This window comes from Zalophus californianus, chromosome 15 (assembly GCF_009762305.2).
Source record: "Zalophus californianus isolate mZalCal1 chromosome 15, mZalCal1.pri.v2, whole genome shotgun sequence".
In the NCBI taxonomy this organism is placed as follows: domain Eukaryota; kingdom Metazoa; phylum Chordata; class Mammalia; order Carnivora; family Otariidae; genus Zalophus; species Zalophus californianus.
This window is the reverse complement of record NC_045609.1, coordinates 68310821-68334396: the sequence shown is the minus strand read 5'-3', so window position 1 is coordinate 68334396 and position 23576 is coordinate 68310821. Positions and strand designations below refer to the sequence as shown.

The 23576-nt window shown below is 48.9% G+C and overlaps 1 protein-coding gene across 2 annotated transcripts in view; it reads left to right on the top strand.

Moving 5' to 3' along the window:
• The window catches only part of XPNPEP1 (X-prolyl aminopeptidase 1), a 50670-nt gene extending 27365 nt beyond the window's left edge, over window positions 1–23305 (top strand). For both annotated transcript variants that reach the window (XM_027596603.1, XM_027596604.1), the window contains exons 6-21: window positions 284–376; window positions 700–843; window positions 2577–2672; window positions 4862–4943; window positions 6460–6670; window positions 8239–8328; window positions 8913–8963; window positions 10320–10378; window positions 10510–10587; window positions 12453–12524; window positions 14293–14353; window positions 15817–15886; window positions 16778–16951; window positions 17686–17762; window positions 19189–19287; window positions 22751–23305. In XM_027596603.1, the coding sequence (XP_027452404.1) occupies window positions 284–376; window positions 700–843; window positions 2577–2672; window positions 4862–4943; window positions 6460–6670; window positions 8239–8328; window positions 8913–8963; window positions 10320–10378; window positions 10510–10587; window positions 12453–12524; window positions 14293–14353; window positions 15817–15886; window positions 16778–16951; window positions 17686–17762; window positions 19189–19287; window positions 22751–22879 (1586 nt within the window). In that variant the 3' untranslated portion in view covers window positions 22880–23305. The remainder of the gene's footprint in view (window positions 1–283; window positions 377–699; window positions 844–2576; window positions 2673–4861; window positions 4944–6459; window positions 6671–8238; window positions 8329–8912; window positions 8964–10319; window positions 10379–10509; window positions 10588–12452; window positions 12525–14292; window positions 14354–15816; window positions 15887–16777; window positions 16952–17685; window positions 17763–19188; window positions 19288–22750) is intronic.
• Window positions 23306–23576: the final 271 nt, after the last annotated feature.

Below are 23576 nucleotides of genomic sequence, written 5' to 3'. Positions count from 1 at the left end.
CCCACAAACCTGAGATCATGGCCTGAGCCAAAACCAAGAGTTGGATGCTTAACCAGCTGTGCCACCCAGGTGCCCCATCGTATGCTTTTGAATATACCATCTTACCCTCCTTGCATCCTTCCAGGATTAAGGAAAGTTCACATTTTTCAAGTGCTGCCAGCCCACCTTACAGAAGGTGCTTCATAAGGACCCTGTTATCATGTTGGTGGATTGCATCCTTCTGGGTAGAACTATGAGCTTGGGTCCATTGGGAATAGTTTCTTCTATGTGCTTTCCTCTGTAGGTCTGAAGGACACACCAACTCAGGAAGACTGGCTGGTGAGTGTACTTCCTGAAGGATCCAGGGTTGGTGTGGACCCATTGATCATTCCTACAGGTGAGTGAGCTGGAGTCCTTCCAGCGTGGGTGAGGAAGTGCCTTCTAGATGGTTCTCCATACTCTTTGTTTGCTTGTGGGACTTGGATCATTTGGGGGCTCAGCATGACTTGATGTCATGATAAAGGTCAAGGTGAAGAAAAGAGTTCTGGCAGAGAGGCAGGTGAAGGCTATGGGTGGTGAAGATAACCTTTTTATAGTTCCTCACCCTGCAAACCCGGCACCGGGCCACGGGAGGATCGCCTTTCAGAAGGCACTGCTGCCTGCCTCAGCTGAAATGGCATTTGGTTCATGCATGGCTGGGCCACCTGTATTTCTCCCCAGATTACTGGAAGAAGATGGCCAAGGTGCTGAGAAGTGCAGGCCACCACCTCATTCCTGTCAAGGAGAACCTCGTGGACAAAATCTGGACAGACCGCCCTGAGCGCCCATGCAAGCCCCTCCTCACACTGGGTCTGGACTACACAGGTCAGAACCCTGCTGCACCCATCGGGGGCCCCCGGCCACCATCCCCTCCACCTGTCACCGCTCTCCCCATCCCAGTCCTCTGCATCAGAGTTGAACTTGAGCTGATGGCAGGATTTGGCCCCACCCTGGCACCAGTGCGGCATTTGATGAAAGCAGGAGCTTTATTTGTTTCCACAGTGGCTACCTACTTGCCACTTATTTTACATAATTTATTCTTGCCACGCTCTTCTGGGCAGACCTTTGGCGGCTGCTAAGATGGCTTTTTTACCACACTGCCTCTCTAACATGTCTGATACTGGAAATGGCCGGGGCGGGGGTGGGGCGCGGGTTTCTAGGTTCCATTTCCTTTCCTTCTGCCCACATTGGTAGATTTACCTTCCTAGGCACCCCCCCCCCCAACCCTGCATCTAGTACCTTCTGCCTTAGAGGCTTTGGGCGTGGGTGGGTTTCTTTGGCCTGTGTGATAGTGGTTGGTGAAGAGCGAGCGCTGTGAACCGTTCGTGGGAGCTGAAAGTGTGGATTTATGGAACAGCGAGGGATGCAGAGAGAGGCCAGGGATGTGGGGCTGCAGGGGAGGGAGCCGTGCTGTAGAAACAGAAGAGGAGAGGTGGATGGGGGATGTCTGGAATGCAGGCAGATTGCCCAGAGGGGTCCTGGGAAGAAAGCATTGCAGCCCAGACTCTTGCCAAGTTTTAAACAGCATTCCCGAGCTGATCTTCAAAGCGGTGTTGGTTGTGGGGGCAGCCCTCAGCTTGCTTTCCCTGTGACGCCCTAACCAGAGGGTAGCACAGACTGAGGGGGATAGGTCCAGTGAGTGGCCCAGGGTCAGCTAAACATTTTCCGTGAGAGTGTTTTGAATTTTTTTTAACTGAATCAGAGGCTTGGACCTATTACTGGTAGGAGAGGGGAGAGCAGATGTTGGTGGGTAAGACATTTGTTCAGCAAACATGAGTGCCTACTACGTGCGGGACACTGTGCCAGGTGCTGGGTGAATATGGCAGATGGTTACCCTGTTCCCAGGGGGTTGTAACCTGAGTTGTAAATAAGTGCTGTTTCATGGCGGGTGGCGGTGGTGGTCATGGTGGTGATGGGGTGAGCTTCTCTAGGGCCACAGTTTCATCTGGAGAGCCACAGGGAGACCCTGGCTGTGACAGGGCAAGTGTGATTTGGGAGCATTAGTCACAGTGAGTCAGATGGCAGGGAGTTCCTAGGTCTTGGCACCAAGACGCGAGTCTCTGGGCTCCAAGAACGTGAAGTGGTGGGTGGTATCCCCCTGGCCTCTAAGACTGGCTGAGTTTTCTCTGCCAGGCAGTATGTTCTCATAGCCCCCTGTGCTTCTGCAACTGTGTCAGTCTTTACACAGAAGTATAGCTATTGCTGGATTAATTGTCTGTCTTACAATCTAGAAGATTCTAGAGAGATTGTAAGCCCCATGAGGTCAGGGGCAGGGCATCGCTCAGAGCTGGAACTACAGTGACCGGGCACAGCGCCTGGCAGATATCTATGCCTAGGAAGTCTAGATACTTCGTACACACTTGTTCGATGAACAGATGCATTAATTTTGTGGATGAGGCAGTCAGGGCTCTGGAAAGTCAACAGGCTAGGACTTGTTTGCTCAAGTGATATGCGCTCTCTAGGATGTGGTGCTGGTTAGCGGTGTTCGAGATGGGTTCTTCTACTTGGCTCCCGAGGGTCCCCGGAGCGAGAGTTGCAAGCACATTTGTTTCTTGCAGGCATCTCCTGGAAGGACAAGGTTGCAGACCTTCGGTTGAAAATGGCTGAGAGGAACGTCGTGTGGTTTGTGGTCACTGCCCTGGATGAGATTGCATGTAAGAGCTCTGGCTTTAGTGTTTGGGCATGTTACCCCGTCTCTCCCTGGGTTCTCTGGAAATCTGTGTGTTCAGGCCAATCAGCTTTCTGAGTGGCCAGGGAATAAACAAAAGACTGTGTCACCAAATGGGTATATGATACACCAAATAGGACGGAGAAAGAATTATAGAGAATGCGGAGAGGAATGTGGCTTTTCCCAAAGTAGTATTACAGCTAGGGGCTGATGTTAAATCAGTGGTGATGTCCACCCCTGGCCAGTCTCTTCAGGACTGTGACACCACTGAGGAAGGACATTTCTTCCTAACATTTTGAGTCTATCGACATTCATGTGTGTCTCTGTTTGTAGAAGTGGCATCATAGAAGATTATTTTTTTCTCTACGCTTTTCCTCTAGTTCCCTAAGTTCTTCACAGTGAGAGTGTTCTAGAAATACTTCTACCTCAGAAAACTCGGGAACTAAAAATTCTTCACCAACCTTTTTGATACAGTAGCAGTTTGTGAATCTTTATGTAACCCTTATGTAATTGTTTAGTACCTTGTCATCCTCCAGAACCTGAAGGAATCTGGTTGAACCTTCCTGTCCCCCTGTCTTCTGTTTTCTGATTGGATTTGACCCAGGGTTAACTGTTAACTACCTTATCTTTTTATTTTCTCACTAGAGAAAGAGACCCTACTACACAGTGTCCTATCTTTCCAATCCCCAGCCCCAAAACTTTGTCAGATATTACTGATGCCTGACAGGTATGTCATGTATCAGTGATCGATATTCTTAATTAATTAACAACCTTGACATTAGAGAAAATAGCATATATAAAGTTAATTTCTCCCTTTGATTTTAAGAAAACACATTCCTGTTGTGGAAAACCTGGAAAATGTAGAGGAAGTAAAAAGAAGAAAAAAAAATCACCTAATATTTTGTTGCCCAGAGATAGTCACTGTTAATATTCTGTGCATATATAAATTTTATAGCTTGAGTTTTCCAGTGTATCAGTATACTCTAGGCATGTATAATCATGATTTAAGTTAATATAAATATCCTATCATCTGGTTATACCATAATTTATTTAACCGTTACCCTAAGGATGACCTTTGAGTTATTTCTGATTTTCCCATGATTTTATTATGATGCTACCATCAAAATCTTAGTGCATCAGAATCTGTGTCTTGGTTTCCGATGATTTTCTTCTATTTGTGGCTGGCTTTTAGGGGTGGTATTACGGGTTAGAGGGTGTGTGCGTGGTAGTGCTTTGGACCCATCTTGCCATTTACCTGCCAGAAATGTTTATGGTGGGTGTGAATGTGCCTGTCCTGCTCACCCTCGCCAGTCCCAGGTACTGTCGTTTTTAAAAAGTGCTAGTCTGATAGGTGAAAGAAGTTGCATTGCTTTACTGCGAGAAGCCATTATTCTAAAATAGAGCCAGTACTTTTCTCACCAGGGTCTTTTTTGTTATACTGTGTTCTTCAGGAGAGCAAGCATCAGGCTGTGCTTTCTGCTGGCCCCCGTAATTTCTTAAACATACAATGACCTCCCCCAACCCCTCTTGACACTGGCTGTAGGCGGGTCCTCCACCCTGGTTGGGTACCACAGCCTGCCCTTGGGTGGGCTTGGATTTGAGTTTCATTCATGGGCCTAAGCCCTGCTGACTCACTGCTTTTGTTCCTGTGTTGGAAGCTCCGCCTCCATGGGGCTCCTTGACTCTTAGCCAGAGGGCCTTATTTGGGTTCCCTCATCGTGGGTGGGTCTCAGTTTTTCTACCCTAGTCGTTTGCTTCAGAAGGGAGAGAGCGCTTGGCTCTTTTCCCTTCACTTGGGAGTGCCAGAGGTTTTCCCTGCGGCAAGGCCAGGCCTGGCAGGTCACCACCGGGCGGACCATTTCAACTCTTTGTTTGGAGGGTAATTCTCAAGTTTTTGACTAACTTCCACTTTGTTCCCGGGACAGTGATGCGGCAGCTTGAGAAACAGTTCTGGTGCCATCATTTGGTGGACATGAGCAACTGCAGCTCAGAGGTGGAACCAGGAAGTCAGGTTTCCTGCTTTTGTGAGAGATGCCACCAAATCCTTCCAGGGAAGCCTTCCACAGATGCCAAAGTGCTTCCCTCCCCCTCTAATCTACCTGTTAAAATCTCAAGTCAGGCAGGTGACAGGGTCTTTTTTTTTTTTTCTTTTTCTTTTTTTTTTTTTTTTTAAAGGGCTGTTCAATCTCCGAGGGTCAGATGTGGAGCACAATCCGGTGTTTTTCTCCTATGCAGTCATAGGATTGGAGACGATCATGTGAGTGTTTGCCCCACATCGGAAAGTCCTTCCTTCCTCGAAGCTCCTCAGATGCCCTGTCTCCCCTTCCTTGCTGGTCAACCCCATCACTGTCTGAGGTCCTGCTGATGTGCTGCTTTTCTTCTGCGAATTTCCCCTTTCCTGCCTCTCTCTTCCTTTCCCTCTGGTCTTCCTAAACACTAGGTATTTTTTACATCTTGCCTCTCTCTTAATTCCCAAATGACTTGAAATCTATGGAAGTATCTCTAGTACTAGGAGATTAAAAAAATAAGTAGGCAGGGACATCAGAACAAAACCGGAATGAGGTTAGTTCACAAAATTTCTGCTGCAAGGTCTTGGTCAGGCCACACATTTGATTTTGTTTTATAGCAGCCATTGCAAAGGGATATATGGGCTCCATTATACAATCCTGGGTCCACAATTCAAATAAACCCAGGCATTTCGAAGGTCAGAAATGACACAGGAAAACCCCCTCAGTTGTGCTTTGTCGAATTGTCTATCTGTTAAAGAATTGCTGTGGCCTTCCTGTGGTTGCTCTTTGATTTGGACGGCTCTCTTTATTCTGATAAAGTTTATGAAGTTGCTAGGGTCTCTGTTGCGTGCCAGGACGAATGAGGCAGGCAGGGTCCTGGGATAGAGTTGGGGAGATGAGTGTCTCTTCAGGGGATTCAGGCATGTAAGTGGGCACTGACTTGACAGTGGGGTGGGTTCGGGTATTATCGGAGGGGCCTAGCCTACCCTGGGGGGGCGGTCAGAAGAGACTGACAAGTAATATTGAAGCAGAGATCAAGGGCACGTGAGAGTTGGCTAGGTGAATGGGGAGCAAAAGGAATGGTGATCTGAACAGAGGGAATAGCATTGGTGGTGGCTCTGGGCAGGAGAGAGCACAGTGCCTGCAGAGGACCTGGAGTGGTTCAGTGTGGTTGGAACGTGGAGTGTGAGGCCGGAGGGTGAGCAGGGGCCATGTAACGGAAGACCTGTGAGCCAAGTCCAGGAGCTCAGACCTTTATTCTGAGGACACGGGGGAGCGTTTGAATGGATTTTTCACAAGGAACCACAGGATCAGGTTGGCAAGTCATAAAGAATACTGTGGCTGTGCAAATGGGCTGGTTGGGGGCAGGACTGGGTGCAGGGAGACCAGCTAGGAGGCTGTGGCACTAATCCGGTGGGGAGTCCGTGCAGCCTGAGCCTGGCTGGTGACTGGGGAGGGTTGGAGGCAAAGCTGGACAGGTTTGATGGGGGTTTAGACTGTAGGTCCAGTGATCTTAGTGGAGGGAAGGAAGGACATCAGGGACAGTGCCCAGGTCCTGGCTGGGGGAATGAGGTGGACGGTGATAACATATACAGGGGTAGGGACACAACTTGGAGAGCAGGATTTGGGAGAGGCATGGGGAGGAAGGAGAAGCTGCTTGGTTTTGATTGCTAGAAGATGGAGTGTATCTGTGGGTCCGTGTTCCCCCAGCTCTCGCTCACATGCCCTCCTTTCTCTGTCGTCTTACCTCTCGCCCCTCTGCAGGCTCTTCATTGATGGTGACCGCATAGATGCCCCCAGTGTGAAGGAGCACCTGCTCTTTGACTTGGGCCTGGACGCAGAATACAGAATCCAGGTGCTTCCCTACAAATCCATCCTGAGCGAGCTCAAGGCTCTTTGTACCAATCTCTCTCCAAGGGAGAAGGTGTGGGTCAGCGACAAAGCCAGCTATGCCGTGAGCGAGGCCATCCCCAAGGTTCGTAGCCCTGCTAAGGGCCATGCGCGTTCAAAGCCTGTCACGTTCCAACTGCCAGCCTCTTCCCAGTTCCAGCATCTTGCAGCTTTGTCTTTGAAACAGACGCTGTGCTGGAAGATCTCTGGGACTAGCTGTCAGATCAGAGATGCCCCCTCCCTGGAAGAGCCCTTTGGGCTGGAGCCATATTCAGAGACTGAGGGCCCTTAGAACTCATGGAGTCCTCTGTGTTTTCTAGAGTGTGGCATGAGAGATGATTTTAGGTGGTAGACATTCAAACTTATGTTTATTTAAATGTTAACTGTTTTAAAAGCAATTTAGTCTATACTAGAAAACACATTTCTAGCATTTGAGACCGTAAGGTTATAAAATTATTTCTTGAGATAGGGTTTAACAGACTAAGTTGATCTAAAGATGGTCTAAAGAAAAGTATTAAGTGAACAGGGATTGAGAGGATAGGCAGCCAGGGTACGAGCTGCGTAGGTGGTAGGAGAGTGCCTGAAGTCTGGGAAACGCTTCGCGTGCCCCCTCCCCACCACATTTTACAGCTGAGGAGACTGGAGGCCCCGAGGGGCTTGGGAAGTTGGGGACTTGTTGGGGGTCAAATGACAGTGATAGCCTTGCCCTTTCCTGAGCCCCTGCTGGGTGGTGCCAAGCTCTGGACACCTGTCTCCTCATTTTAACTAGGGCTCAGGGCAGGACTGGAATCCAAGCCACCCTGGATGTAGCCTTTTCGACTGTCCTGCCTGGGTCTCTGGCTGCCAAGGGGATACCCAAGCCCAGGGGTATCCTCTCTTCTCCATCCTGGGAAGAGCCTAGGCCTGGCCCACTGGCCCTACCACGCTCCTGCTGCGTGACCCTCAGTTACTCAGAGATTTGCTTCCTTGACCTGAGTTAGGGGATCATGCCTGCCTTCTCAGTTTCGTGAGGGATATGCATGTGAGAGCGAGGGAATAGGAGAGTGGAGAGAATGAACACCTTTCAACAAGCTCTGTGCAAGTGCAAGGTCGTCCTGAATCCCCCTCCTGTAACTCAGGGCTGGGTTCTAACTTGTTCTTAAATCGGGAAGGGTCTTCCCTAGCCCTTTATGATCAGACCATGAAGAGTACGTGATGTGTGATTCCTGAGCAAGATGGAGGAAGGAGTGGGAGTGGGAGCCCTTCCCTCATCAGTCATGTGTGTCCCCAGACTATGGGAAAAAGCCTCCTTTGTGCGGCAAGAAAGGGGTTATTTTGGTCAAGCTTTGATCGTTAGTGAACTCTGACCATGACCATGGAGGCTTGAAAAGCAGTATCTTCTGATGGCTGGTGGCCAGCAGTGTCAAAGAGCTGAGGATATGGAGGATAGAAGAGAAATACCTTGTTTGATGTACTTTATCTTTTTGGAAGAGCCCAAGCCCCTTTCGTCATGCTCAGAGTCATCAACCAAAAGGCACAACTAGGGGGGTCCTGAGACGGAGCTCTTCAGATGATTTGTCTTAAGTGTGATGTTGCCAGGTGAAGAGGTGATTGCCTTGGTCTTGGGTGTGTGGAGCCAGACTCGATTTCCCATACTACTCCTTTTGCCCGTAGGATCATCGATGCTGTATGCCTTACACTCCCATCTGCATCGCCAAAGCTGTGAAGAACTCTGCCGAATCAGAAGGCATGAGGCGAGCTCATGTGAGTAAAGCAGCCTGTGCAGAGGAGGGGTGTATGGTGGTCGGAAGGCCCAGTCCCTCACCTGCTAGGTGGCTTTGAGCCTGGCACAAGGTGGGAAATTCTTTGAGCCTTTCAGCGTTAATGAGAGCATGAAATAAAATACTCAATAGGCTAGATCTTTACAGAGTATAGCATACCCCACAAAAAAAGGTGATGATGATGATGCTTCTTAAATGGCCCAGAGTATGTTTCAAAGCCCGCAGTGGGTCTGGAAAGATGCAAGGCCCACAGATGGCTTTTGCCAGTGGCTTGCCTTTCCTGCTTCGGGAGGGTGGGAGTGAACCCGCTGAGGGATTTGCCCCTGCTCTCCGGTGGGCCCTTTCCTGGTTGTGCCTGAGCTACTGAACAGCTGAGGAGCCCTGTCCCTGCTGGTGGGAATTGCTGCAGACGTGTTTACAGGGCGTGCCTGCGTGGGAAGCCCTGATTGCTGGTGGTTGTGCCCTGTGGGTCCAGCCTTCTCAGTCCCATGTTGGGGCTGGGCTCTGAATTTGCCCAGCTGATTTTCAGTAATAACTTTTTAAAAAATGTCTCCATTGTTTGCACAGATTAAAGATGCTGTTGCCCTCTGTGAACTCTTTAACTGGCTGGAGAAAGAGGTTGGTTCTTCGTCTTTGTTTAACACGTGGATTTCGATTATTCTGAAACTGTCAACATGTGATTCTAACCGTGGCCCCCTCCGTGCTCTAGTGACCATGAGGTCCAAGGTCTTGATCTAATTTTAGGACTCTTCTCTTGGTAGTTCTTTCTGGAAATTTGGTGTGTATTTAGAAATTTTTTTAATTGTAGAAAATAGTAACACAGATGAAGGAAGAATTTCCTTAACTGAGAGGATCCTTTTTGGGTCAAGGCATTGTCTTATAACTAAGTGGAATTTCATTATAAGGAAAAGTGGTTCATAATAATATTATCGGCAAGCTGACAGTATTAAGAGAAAAAGATCTTTGTGTACATTTTGGACTTCAGTTTAAGACGTAAAACTTTTGATAGTAAATTGATTCTTGGCCATTAGTTTCTTGCCTTTTCATTCCTTATGGTTGACAGCAGGGGATTTCTTTGTGCTGTTATTAAACAGTCTCATGTTCCCTTTAAATATTATATAAACGACTCTTTAAAAGTAGCTTAAAGTGGAAAAAGAATATCACGCTTACTCCCACCTATGTAACTAGTTTATTCCCTCTGGCTGTTGTTCTTCTGTGTAAATCATTTTTACATGTCTCTCAGTGTATAGATATGGTTTTGTATTTTATTTTATTCACTTAGTACCATAGTGTGAGCCTTCTCCATGTGCTTTGAGGCCTTTAAAAAAGAATCCAAATTGTGAAAGCGTTGTGTGCTGACAGATGGTAGCTACACTTCTGGTGAGCACAGCGTAACACAGAGATGCTGAATCACTGTTTCGTACACCTGCAACTAACATAGCATCGTGTGTCAGCTACTTGCATTAAAAAAAAAAAAAATAAACAAAAAAAAGGGATCCAAGTAGAGAGGTTGTGTTTGGTGGTTAGACCGATTTGCCATTCCTCCTATTTTCAAGTGTTTAGATCATTTTTAATTTTTCTTTTGCTATTATCAGTCACCCTGTAATATTACCTTTGCATTGGTCTTTTTTATTTATTCAGGATGACTTTCTTAGGATGATACCCTAGCAGGAGATGCTTTTGAATTTTTAAACTTAGATGGATTAAGTTTGGGGGAGGCTTTAGGATATAACACTGAGACAAATAGTTGAGTGGAAAATTGAAAGGATAGAAATCCTTCTACTTTAGATAGCTTTGATGAGAGTCTTTGGAAATTCCCTCCTGGTTAAAGATGAGACATCGGCTGTGTCCTGGAAGTGGGACAGTTGGGACATGGGAAGTGAGGAAAAAATAAGCTTTTACTGCATCCCCTTTAACTTGTATGAAGCACATGAATTTATCACCCCAGACGATTTATAAGCAACTCCCTTGTAGGTGCCCAAAGGTGGCGTGTCAGAGATCTCAGCTGCTGACAAGGCCGAGGAATTTCGCAGGTGAGGATCCGTGTGTGTGGGGGGGCCTGAACCTTGTGGGCATTTCTTTGGCGAGTTGCATGAGGCTGAGAGGGCCCTGGTTCTTGGCACAATAAAATCCTTCATGCTGCTCTGCTCTCTTTCTGTTCTAGGCAACAGGCTGACTTTGTGGACCTTAGCTTCCCAACAATCTCCAGTACGGGACCCAATGGCGCCATCATTCACTACGCGTAAGGCATGCGGAGGAGTTCTCTGCCTGGCTTTGCTGCTGCTTCTGCAGGAGCCTGAGTGGGTGGGTGGGTGGGGGCACTAGTTTACCAGGGGCCCTAGTGCCCACCTCCCTGTGTCTGTTGAGACTGTTCTTAGATAGGAAACGAGGACTTGCTTTCTCTCGTTTCCTCTAAATCTCCAAGTCTCTGCCTTTTGGGAGCCTCCTCTTAGGCTCAGGTGTATGGTGTTGACCTTCTCCATGAGGTAGTCAGATGGGTTGTCCCCCTCTTTCCTTTCCGAGGCAACAGGAGGTGTATTCATAGCTCTTGATCATGGTGATCAGAATATTTTAGTGTTTGTCTTTCCTGATAATGGCAGCCTTTGTGATGCATGAGTCCAAACATCTTGTGAGCTCCATCACCCCCATACTGAAAAACTTAGCACTAGGTTGTTGAGTATCCTGTTGTGGTGAGGGAGGTAATTAGCACCCTTTCTTCCCTCCCTGTGGACTTAAAGCTGGGTGCCCAGCCTGTGGGGGATTTCAGCAGATGACCTCCAGTAGTGTGTGGACTCACAGAGTGGAGCATTCCCTGTGCTGTGAGACGGGAGGGGCACTGATAAGTTTAGGATTGATCTGCCTGTGGAGACGGTGGGAAGTGGAGCGTGGCTTGGTCATTGGATGCCAGCTTCAGATTTGCCCAGGCTAATGGTTTTGCCTAGTGTTGGGCATTTTGAGTTCTTTGCTCCGTGTGTATGATATATACAATCAGTGGAGGGACACTTGGTCTTTCTCACTGTGCTGTACACAGGCAGAGGCCCCCCTTACCCCACTCTTAATAATTGCTTTTAGAGCTTTTAGTCTGGGGCACATTTGGAACCTGTGTGTGGGAGACAGTCACAGATGTGATTGTGCAGTTCTCTCCTATTAATGCTTCTATTCGAAAATTAAAATATAAAGAGGACTTTCAGTTTTTGTCTTATGTTTAATTCAGGTGGTGAATTTCTTGGTTGGATACTATCCTAGAATTTTGCATGTAATTAACACATTAAAAAATTTCAGATCAGGCAGGGAGAAGTCTGCTTCTGCTTTGGCATTTTTTCGCCGTGGGCTGTTGGAAGCCTGCTAAGAAGCAGGGCCTGGAGCTGGTTCCATTCGTTTGGCTGGAGTGACCACTGATGCCCTTCGTGCTGAAGAGAGGGTGTGGTGCCTGGAAATGAACGAGTCCCTTTCTCAGCTGCAGGGTAGAGACTTGGAATGCCCTTACTCCTTCTAGCATTTCCCAGTGCAGTGGTACTGTCTGGAGATGGCATGGGGAAATCAGATCACTTTTTTAAAATACTTCATGTTCATTTAAAAAAAGTACTATGGCATAAGAACATTGTGATTCACTCCTTTTCCTAATAAAAATCCCTTTACTTTTTCTCCCAAATTTGGGACATTTACCTCCTGTGTCTGGTGGTCTGGGAAGCACATGGGGCCTGGGACCCCATACCCAGAGACAGGCGACTCCTGGCTGCTGTATTCCCAGTTCTCAAGACTCTAGCTTGGTCCTCTCGCATCTGATGATTATTGTTTTTGTAGCTTTTACAACTATTTCATTAACCTGTTTTGTTCCAGACACAAATGGAGATAGATATGAGGAAATATGTTATTCTTCCTTCTCTTGAGCTCTTTATCCAGTTGGGGAGATAGGTTGACTGGGTCTTTGAGTAGTTCTAGAAGATTAAATTATTTGGAATAATCGATTTAGTGGGTAACTTTGGATTTTGATATACTTTCAGACCTATGTAAGTTGTAAGAATAGTATAAGGAACTCTCGGATGTCTCCTCCCAGATTCAGCAAGTACATTTGTGGAATAATTAATTTTTAATTAACTTTCTTAGGCCGGTCCCTGAGACGAATAGGACATTGTCGCTAGATGAAGTGTACCTGATCGACTCGGGAGCCCAGTACAAGTAAGTGAACTAGGGCTGCCATAGAACGGGATGGTGTCGGGTCAAAAAAGTTGAATAGGGGCGCCTGGGTGGCTCAGTCGTTACTTACTTTGGCTCAGGTCATGATCCCAGGGTCCTGGGATCGAGCCCCGCATTGGGCTCCCTGCTCCGCGGGAAGCCTGCTTCTCCCTCTCCCACTCCCCCTGCTTGTGTTCCCTCTCTCGCTGTGTCTCTGCCTGTAAAATAAATAAATAAAATCTAAAAAAAAAAAAGTTGAATAGGGGGCAAGCCAGGCCCCAGCGGAGGGTGCCCAGACGGGAATCTCACTGTGCACCAGCCCCTAATGGAATCCTTCTCATGTTTTGTCCTTTTTTTCACCCCTGCTTGAAGTTGTCCAGTGGTGACTCTTCCCACAAAAGACCGTTTGATAGAAATGTTTAGTTCTTGGCCGGAAGTTGTTAAATACTAAATAAATAACTGAAAGCAAGCTTTCAAAACCGTTGGAAAGGCTTCTGCCCTAGTTCATAAACTGCCTGCTAGTTCTCTGGACTCGTAGCGCCCTCATGGCCTTGGGAAGGGAGGGATTAATTTTAAATGAGTAGATGAGAAACTAGGGTTGCCCCTGAATTTCTGAATTTCCATCTTCATGTCTCACTGCTGTCATGTTCATCCTCTAGGACGCTTCTCAGAGGAGAACCCAAGATTTGGCTGGGTCCCCATGTGGAACCCACGAGAAGGCGCTGGAATAGGTGTTGTCTGTATTAAGATAGCACGAGCAGTTTTAATGCTCCGTTCCCACTGCAGTTGGGACTGTGGCTGATGGAGAGCCTGATTGTTTTTTTATTTTTAAAGATTTTATTTTATTTTAGGGAGAAAGAGAGCAAGAGCAGGGGGACGGGCAGAGGGGGAGAGAGAGGGAAAGAATCTCAAGCGGACTCTGTGCTGAGCGCAGAGCCTGATGCAGGGCTCCATTCCACCACCATGAGATCATGACCTGAGCCAAAACCAAGAGTCAGTTGCTCAACCAACTGAGCCACCCGGGTGCCCCTGGAGAGCCTGATTATTAAGCGGGCTCCACCACATAGATGGAAATCACAGCCTAGCCTCGGGACACATGGGTCTGTATTCATAATAACAGCTTAGAGCTCGGTGTTGAAATTGTTTGGGTTCTGGTGTAAATTTTGGTTCACGTCTAAATTTTAGCAAGATACCAGAAGTTACCCTTTCTGTGTCAGGGGTGTGGATTAGTGCATTCTAAGAGATGTCTTTGGGTAATTGTAGGGTCCAGTCCTTTGCTGTCCTGACAGGAGGAATTAGAGGTTGGCCCTCTTTTGATAGAAGCAGGCTCCCACTTGCTCCTGTTTCCTTTGTCCTCCTTCTCGTTTATAACCCTGTGATAGTGTCACCCATGAAACAGTCCTTACACTGTAGACCAAGAGCGTGTGTGTGTGTGTGTGTGTGTGTGTGTGTGTGTGTGTCAGGGCCCAATTGAGTTCATTCTCACCACCTCAGGCCATCCTTGCTTTCATACTTTGTCTCATTTTATTTATTTATTTAGAAAAAGATTTATTTATTTTAGAGCACAAGCAGGAGGGTCAGAGGGAGAGGGAGAGAGAATCTCAAGCAGATTCCTTGCTGAGTGCCGAGCCCAACATGGGGCTTGATCTCACAACCCCGAGATCATGACTCGATTCAAAACCAATGTTCAGATGCTTAACTGCACCACCTAGGCACCCCTGAGCCAAAGCTTATTTTGAGTGAAAACTAATTTGTCCTTTCTTTTGGAAAGGGATGGAACGACAGATGTGACACGGACCATGCATTTTGGGACCCCTACAGCCTATGAGAAGGTAAGGTGGGGCAGGAAACTGGAGAGCCCTCTCTGCTTTCTTAACAACGGCACTGCTCTTAGGAAAAGGAATTGTGTAATGAAGGAAAATTTATATGTGGGAGAATAAAATAGCTCATTACTGTGGAGTCAGGCTTCTCTGCTTTATGATGTCCATTTAATTAATTACTGGAGAAATTTTAAAAGCATTCTGTCTGCTAAGGTCAGAGTAACTCAGATTCAAGTTTAAACAGCGTCAGTATTCTCTTGACTCAGGAAATCTCTTTGTGGATGGGAGTAGGGTAGTGAAGTGTATACTTTTTACAAACAGTGTCTAGATTTGATTCTGAAAGCCACCCCATCCCTTCTTCTTTCAAGTTCAGCATTTCCATTTATAGGCTTAGCTCAGGAAGCCTCTAAAATGGTATACACTGCTCAGTTTCTGGTCTGCCTGGCATGGAGAGGAGGAGATGATGGTGAGGTAGGAGTCTGGAGACTGGACTTCAGGTCTTCTCTGCCGTTTGCTGGCTCTGTGGCCTGGAGTAAAGCACTTAGACACATCCATAAAAATGGGGATACGAGTACCTGCCTCCAAGGCTGGTTATAATGGTTCCAGGACCCTCGCAAGTTCCCGGATCAGTCACTACCCAGCAAATGTTGGTTGAGTCCCTGAGTGAATCTGTTTTTCTAGGAGCTCCTACAGGAAGAGAGTTTTACGCAGTGCGGCAGAGCAGATTTTAGTTTTAGTCCTGCACCTGACCTGTTTGTAGGCACGAGCACCTTAGGAGAATCTGACCTCGGCTCCACGTACCTTTGGTGTGACTCCTTTCTGTGCTGGATAAAGAGCTCTAGACCAGATGGAAGAGTGTGGGTTCAGTCCTCGCTCTGCACCTTACTGGCAAGCCACTAACCCTCCAAGCATCACTTTCCTTACCCGGGCAGTAGGGATCACCCCCGAGTCTAACATGGGTAAGGGACAGATGTTGATGCCGGACTCCTGGCTTCAAGGCCAGGTGCTGCCACTTACGAACTACGCCGCCTGGCAGACTGGTTAATCTGTCAAGTGAGGATGACAATAGCATCTCCAGCACCAAGTGTGGGATGAAGTGCTCAGTGCTTAGTACCATGCCCGGCACAGAGGAATAGCTCGGTAAATGTTAGCTCACGTCATCGGTAGTTTTATGACTTTTGCTCGTCTTTCTCAGGCTCAGCTAGAGTGTGTCAGAATGTTCAGTACAAGGGGGGGACCTGTGGGGCCATCTCTCTGACAGTTCCTTTTAACTAAATTTAATTTCAAGATTTTCTAGATGATTGGTCCCATGGCCAGGCTTTTTGTTTTTCCACCAGAGTTTTTTCTTTTTACTCTGATTTTCTCTGTGCTGTTGCTAAAAACCTTCAGAGGCAAGGTTTTCTGAGCTGCCGGAAAACTCCAGGACTGAAGCATCTGTCCTCGTCTGCAACATGCCCCTGGGTTTTCTTTGGCAGGAATGCTTCACATACGTCCTCAAGGGCCACATAGCTGTGAGTGCGGCTGTTTTCCCGGCTGGAACCAAAGGTAGGTGGGTCCTTCTGTCATCTGGCAGGCTTTTCCTTGTTCAGGCACCAAACGTGTCTAAGTTTGAGCAGAAGAACATGTCCTTTGTTTCCCGTCAGCCTTGGGCCCTTCAGGCCCAGCTGGGGCAAGTGCTGTGTGGAGTGAGTCTCCTAGACCCCCTGACTGAGCTCGGCGGGCCTCCCAGGGAGCCAGGCTTCGGTTTGGGCTTGACGTCAGTGGTGGACCTCTCTCCTGACCACCTGGGGTGTCAGATGACACAGGCAGGTGGCTCCCAGGAGAGGGCGGCCAGCGCATGAAGGCCTCCGGGCCCAGGTGGAAGTTGGTTGGTGCAGCCTCCTGTCTCTCCTGCCTTGCAGGGCCAGTGCCTCCTTTTGGGACCCTTGTCGGGCTTTATTTTACTGGGAACCTGACTTCAGATACATACCAGTCTGATCGAGGACTGATGGATGGGGCATTGGACGGGGAGTTGACAAGACCTGGGCCTTGAATCTGCTTAGGTGGGGTCTGCACTCATATCCCCCTGGGCATCTGTTTCCTTAGAGTCTCATCTCTGTAATTGTGACGCTTCAGGGTCCCAGAGCTGGGAAGGGAAAGTCTGCCTCAGCCACACCCTTAGTGCTGCAGGCGTCCAGCCCCTTTACTGGCTTCCCGGACACACAGTCCTCCCGCTTCAGACTGAGCTCTGGCTGGTGGGGGCGCGGCTGTCTCAGGAGCTCGGGTGGTTAGTTCTTTCTTGTGCTAGCTTGAAATCAGAACCCTCTAGTCACTTTTACATGCTGGTTTCTGTTTCACTTTCTGGAGCCAAACATAATAAATCTAATCTCTAAAGTGCTTTGCAAATTGAAAAGTACTGGACAAATATCATCAAGTGGTTCTTTATGTGTCTTTCAGGACACCTTCTTGACTCGTTTGCCCGCTCAGCTTTATGGGATTCTGGCCTGGATTACCTGCACGGAACAGGACACGGTGTTGGGTCTTTTCTAAATGTTCACGAGGGCCCTTGTGGCATCAGTTATAAAACGTTCTCTGATGAGCCCTTGGAAGCAGGCATGATTGTCACCGATGGTGAGTGTCCTTCACATCCAGGGTGTGCATGGGTCTTCGAGCCTGTTTGAAGGCTCTCTGTTGTTGCTTATCTTTTCATTATCTTAAAGTAAATTGGATATAATTTCCCCCTCTTGTCACCTTGAATTAAACAAGAACAACAACTTTTTATGATTATAAAAGTGATACGTGTTCATTTTAGAAAAGGTGAGGCCATGGGACAGCATGTGGAAGAAAATGAAAATCACTTGTAATCCAGCCGCCCAGGGGAAACATTGCTTCGTGGTTTGATGTGTTAGCTTTGGGTCTTCTATATACATCTATGTCTTTTGTTCTCATCATTCAGATTATACTGGACGTATTGTTTGTATTCAGCTTGCTTACTTAGTGTACTTTCCCCATGTCATTACCAGATGTCTGTGCCTAGAGTTTGATGCCCGCTTCGTTATGTCTTATGAATAGGCACCGTGACTTATTTGGTGGATTCTCTGCTGTTGTACTCCCCACCCTGGCACCAGTTTTCAGGGACTTTAGAACCTTTCTTTCTGTTCCTCGAGTACCTGTTGGAAGTGGCCGTGCGAGAGGAGGTGGCGTCTCTGGGCTCTTGTCGCCGGACTGAGTGGGCTGTTTGCCTGTATCCCCTCCTCCAGGGTGGGGCTGTCATCCTGGGAGCAAGCACTTCTGCTCCGTGTGTGCGTGCGCATCACGGGCTGCTTCTCATTTCTGGGTTTGATTTTTTTTTTTTTTTTTTTTAGAGCCAGGGTATTATGAAGACGGGGCTTTTGGAATTCGCATTGAAAATGTGGTCCTGGTGGTTCCTGTGAAGACAAAGGTAGGTAATTGGCTATTTATTTATTTTTAAATTTTCCTTATTTCTTAATGAGGGAGGATGAAGATATTTGTCTTTGGAGCCAAGAGTGTGCCATTCCAGAGCCAAAATGGAGCTTCCTCCCCCTGATACCAGGGAGTCTCCTAGAAATCACTGTCCTCTGCAGAAGCCAGAAAGAAAATCCGTAATGAACTGGGACCCAGAATTGGGATTCCTGGGGCACAAGGCAGGCCCCTGCTTGAGGGGATTTCGGTTTGGGGCTCTTGAGTTTACTAGAGGCAGCTCCTTGTCATGATGCTGGGGGTGGGGGAGGTGCTTGTTTAAAGGCAAGGCTCCTCCCAGACCTGAGGCCATGGCCTGGAAACTGTATCTTCTTTTTTTTTTTTTTTTTTTAAGATTTCATTTATTTGACAGAGAGACAGTGAGAGAGGGAACACAAGCAGGGAGAGCGGGCAGAGGGAGAAGCAGGCTTCCCGCTGAGCAGGGAGCCCGAAGTGGGGCTCGATCCCAGGACCCTGGAATCATGACCTGAGCCAAAGGCAGATGCTTAACGACTGAGCCACCCAGGCGCCCTGGAAACTTTATTTTCAACAAATGCCTCAGATGATTTTTACCGGGTAAAGCTGAGGAACCCTTACTTATACAGTGGGTCAGGCCCCACAGGTTGGTGATTAGACAGGTCTGTTGCCTTCCAGAAGACAAGCGCTTCACCTTCTCCCCATCACTATTACCAAGAGTTCGCAGGGCTTAGGTGCTAGGCTTTACCTAGAAGACCCGTTTACTGCTCTTCTGTGGGTGACGGTGGAAATCGAACAGTTGGAGGGAAGTGGCATCCTCAGCGTGTGGGCGGGCCTCTGCTCTCTGCTTCCACATCGAAGTCACCTTGAGAGTGGCCTCTCACCTCGCTCCCAGAGGTCTTGCCAGAAACAGAGACCCAGCATGCTCTCAGGTGCCCTGGCCAGTCCGTACTCTGTAGCGTGGACACACCTGCTGTCTGTCACCAGATGGGACTGGCTGGCCGAGGCAGGACACGTGGTTAACTGTTAAATAAAAGTGATGTTGGGGACTTGCACTCTGGTAGAGTCTTGAGAACCAAAACCGGTGATGCCCCTCATCCAGACACTGCCATGCTCTGCCCCCACTGCTTCTCCATCACAGTGGACGTTAGCCTGGGGACCTGCTGCACAGAGCCCCTCGGCTTTCCCCAATGATGGCTGTTGGCACAGCAGGGCAGCTCTAGGACAGTGGCGTCCGATGGGTTCATCGTGCCTCCTGGGCCCCCTGAAGATGCCGACCAGCAAACCCCTTCCTGGTTCCCGGTCACACCTGCCCTGGGGGCGGGGCTGGTCATGGCTGGTGGGAATGACCTCATGGTGGTTCATTGGAGTAGATAGGAGTAAAAGCTTCTGTTTTCTTCCTTTTCCAACAGTATAACTTCAATAACCGGGGAAGCCTCACCTTTGAACCTTTAACTTTGGTTCCGATACAGACCAAAATGATAGATGTGGATTCTCTTACAGACAAAGAGGTAATGAGGGTGGCTTGGAGGAGACAGAGTGGGAGTGGGGCTGGGGAGCTACCTTACATTCTCTCACCTCTTCTCACTTTGTAATTTAGAGATCTGTGCCACCTGCGTCTGAAAATCCCAGGTCCCCTGAGGACTTTGGATGCTTTTCCTGTACTTGTTGGCTCTCTAGGTAGAGATAGTCCTCCCTGCACCATTGTGGGGCTGTAAGGTTTCATGAGTGGGACTAGTTCGCCGTTGCTTTCCTTGAGGGCACGAGCCATGGCTGCGCTGAGGAGCGTTTAGCAAACCATGGGCCATGTGTCTTCCTAGGAGGAGCCAGATGGGTGGTAGGGCCTGTTGGCCATTGCATGTACCACATTGTTTCCTCGTGTTGAATGAAACATTAAGGGAATGAAAAGCAAAATCTATTATCATATGCCCAGTTTTCACATAGACAAGGAGAGAGTTAGTGCCTACTCTTCTCGTCACTCCGGGCTGTGAAGCTCTTCGTAAAGCTAGGAGCACAGTGGGGCTCACTGTCAAGCTCAGAGGGATACAGGTCTTGAAACCCCTTCAATCCTGTGCCGGGTCCCCAGGCCCACAAGGCCAGGTGAGGTGATTGGCCCCGGGACCTGGGGTGAGTCAGGCTTGAGGGATCAGGCAGGTGATAAAAATTGGAGCAGAGACGGGTCAGAAACAGGGCAGGAAGAGTCAGCACTGGACAGACCAAACAGTTCCTGAGCCAGGGAGCCAGAAGCCAGAAGGAAAGAAGTTTCAGAGCAAGAGGCAGGTGGTCGGAAGTCCCTGCAAATGGCAAATGAGTGGTGGGAGCCAAAGGCAGGACGAGCCTGGAAGGTCCCGTAAGAAGTAAGTTCTTGTTGCCAGAGCAGCTACTGACCTCACCCCGGCCACAGTGAAGCGCCTCTTGAGGCGTCCTCTGTGGTGCACACCTGGCCCCATGCTCGGCACTAGGAAAAGTGCCTCTGAGGCGCGGGGAGGCCTCTTCTGCTGGACCGTGGACTGGAACTCTCCCAGCCAGAAGCCTCTTCTGCCGGACCCAGCTCACAGAGGGGTGACAATAAAAGGTCATCTGCTTCCTCCTTAGCGTGGGCACTTCTGCTTTGCCCGTCAGTGTCCTTGACCGGCCAGACATCCCCACTTAACGGCCCCTAAATGAGGCGACCGTTGTGGGTTTATTCAGCTTGTCAAGGGTGCCGGGCAGGAAACAGCTTGTTAGCGGCACAGTGTCTGCCGTGGGCCTGGCAGGAAGAGTCCCTCCAGCGGTCCCTGGCTTAGGGGAGAGGGGACAAGAACACATGAGCGGACGTGGAAGCCACCGGCTTGAGGCCTCTGTGCTCTGTAGGAGCCAGGGTCTCTTCTCATGGCCTCGGGTACAGCTTCCAGGGTCTTAGTAAGGGGCTCTCCCGTACGAAGTCACTTTGCTCTCAGAAGCCCAAGGCCGTGGCTTCCTACCATGCAGCTCTAGGTCATGCAGTCCCTGCTGTCCACATAAAGTGTGCTCATCAGGAGGCTTCCTCCCAATGACATTCCACCTTATCCACAGAAATAGTGCATGAGGAAGGTTGAGTGAGGCCATTCTTCCTTGAGGGAGGAATTTTGTTAACCTGACTCGGCCCACCCCATGACATTGAACATAGACCAGTGGGCTCTGTTGTATTCAGTGGTTCATTACTATACCTTGCGTGGCCGAAGCACTGAACTCTTCTTTCTGCCAGTTAGTTTTTATGGGGCAGATAATAGCTTCTTACCCTTAGATCATAAGCAAGTTTCTACAAATAACAGTAGATGTATTTAATATACCAAGCAGAGTACATTTATTGTCTCTTTTAGCAAAAAACAAAAACAAAAACAAAACTTCCATATACCACTTAAATCTGGGGCCTCATTCTGTCAGAAGGCACAGTAATACCCCACACCCAGATTCTGTCTATTTGGCTTTTTAAAATACTCGGTCATGCCCCTTACCGCCTCCCAAACCGACAGTGTTTTTGGTTACTTTAAGGACTTTTTGGGTTGGGTTTGCATTCCCGTCATTTATCACCAGATGGCAGCTGAGGACTTCGGTCATGAACGTGGGCAGCTGCAGACTTTTGGGGCCTTTGGAATGTTGGTCAGGCCCCCCTGAGGCTGCGCGTACAACTGAAAGGGTCTCGGGGGTTTCACCTTGGCTCCAGGGTTGGCTGCTTTGGACTGCAGGCTGTCTCATAGCCCTGCCTGACCCGCAGCAGTTGGCTTGCTTTTGACTCCCTGTCCTGCTCCTAACTCCTAGCAGGGGCCAGTAGGCTCTTACCAGTGGGGAGTGGAGCCCTGGCTGGGTCAAAGCCTGTTGGCAATACCGCTGTGTCTGTCTGCCCATCTCAACCCCTGGGCTCATCCTTGGTACCTGGTCCAGACTGTAGGCCCCGATGCCCGTGTTTCTGTAACACCATTGCCTTCCCAGATGGCATGTGGCTCATGGCAACAGTGGCACAGATGGCGGGGTCTGTCTTGCCAGCTTCGCTGCAGCTGAGTGTCGGGTCGGGCCCACTTCATGGCCAGGGAAGAGAATGGGTGGTTGTCCTCTGGGTAGAACTTGGCATCACTCCAGCCTTCACACCCACCCCGCCCCAAGCGGGGAGAGTTTACTCTTTTATGGCCGCAGAACTTTCGCCGTTAGGCCCCTGTGGATCCGCCCCAACCCAGACACCAAGTCCTGTCAGACCTCCTTCCTTCTTACCTCTTTTTAAAAAAATCTCCTGGGGCGGTGGGCACATTCCTTTGAGTGTCTGAAAGTTAAGCAAGCTCCCGGCCCCACCCTGCAGCACCACAGTCCTTGGTCACCAGAGGTTTGGGGTTTATCTAGATAGCCACACTCATAAGACCATGGGGGCTTGGCTGATCCTAGTTTATTCAGCTTTGGCAATGGAAATGGGTAGGAAACTCTGTGCATTGGTGCGACACCTTCAGGTGTGTCTCTTAGCAGGAGTTTAACCAGCCCTCTAGGGGCTAGTTTTCAGCCCCCCTCCCCTCCACTGCCACCCCAAGATGGCTGAGGTGTAAGGGAAGGAGGCCACATAGGTAGGTGTAGGACCTACCAGACCCCCTGCCCCGTCCCTCTCACAGTGTCCTGTGAGTATGGCTTGGTGCTCCTGTTGGGAAGGATACCTGGTTACAGGTTACTCTGCACTCAGGGAAGCCCGAAGCCATGACTTGCTCTCAGGTATTTTTAGTTCCTTCACAGTCATTGCCAGTCCACATGCAGTAGACTGTTCTGGAAGCATTTTACCGTAAGCAGTGTGGCCTTGTCCCCTCGGTTTCCAGGGAAATGGTGCCCAAGGAAGTTACTCGTCCCTGAGCAGGGAGAAAAGGTTTTGTGTATCTCTGCTCTCAACTCGTGATCTCCGCGCCCGGGGGCCTCGCCCTGTTTGCCCCTGTAGCCGCTGGGAGAGGTGTGAATACTGCCTGTCTTTCTCCCGTCTTGCAGTGTGACTGGCTCAACAATTACCACCTGACCTGCAGGGACGTGATCGGGAAGGAATTGCAGAAGCAGGGCCGCCAGGAAGCTCTCGAGTGGCTCATCAGGGAGACGCAGCCCATCTCCAAGCAGCATTAATCCTCCCTGGTTTTCGTTTTTGTAAAATGCTCTGGGGAAGGGAAGAAGCCTGGCAGATCCCTGACATCTGTCCCCTTTCCTCTCCTCCCTGCTTTCCTTCCCCTTTTTACTTTGAGATTCTAAGAAGAACTGAAAAATCTTATCCTCTTTGATATTTTCTTGCAAACACTCAATCTTTTATGATTTTTTTAATTGTTGAGAACGAGCCAAGAATAAAATTGCTGCACCAGAAGGAGGGTCCCCACAAAGCTGATCACTCGCTCAGGGAGACGCCCCGAGCAGCCGCAGTGAGTTCTCTGGCCAGTGATGGTGAAACACTGAGTGCTTGCTCTCTGATGGTCAGGTTCCAGGTGCTAGTACATTATTCATGATCACCTTGATTCATGAGACTGTATTTATGATCAGTGAATAAAATGTCAGAATGTGCTTTGTCTCGGCTGTGTCTTTCCTCTCAGCACTGTCCACCCCGCATGTTAGGCGAGCTCATCTCCAGGACTGGTGGCCTTTGGGGGAGATTTTCTAGATAGAAGGTCCCCTTTCAAGAGGGATCTCTGGCCTCCCCACATACTGTCTGGCTTAACTGGAAAGCCTTTTTCTTTTCTCTGGAAAACCTAATATTTTGGTGAGTGTAATGTCAAAAGTGAGTCTTCCATGGTCCACCATGTGTTACACATTGTGGAGTCTCAAATAGATTTGA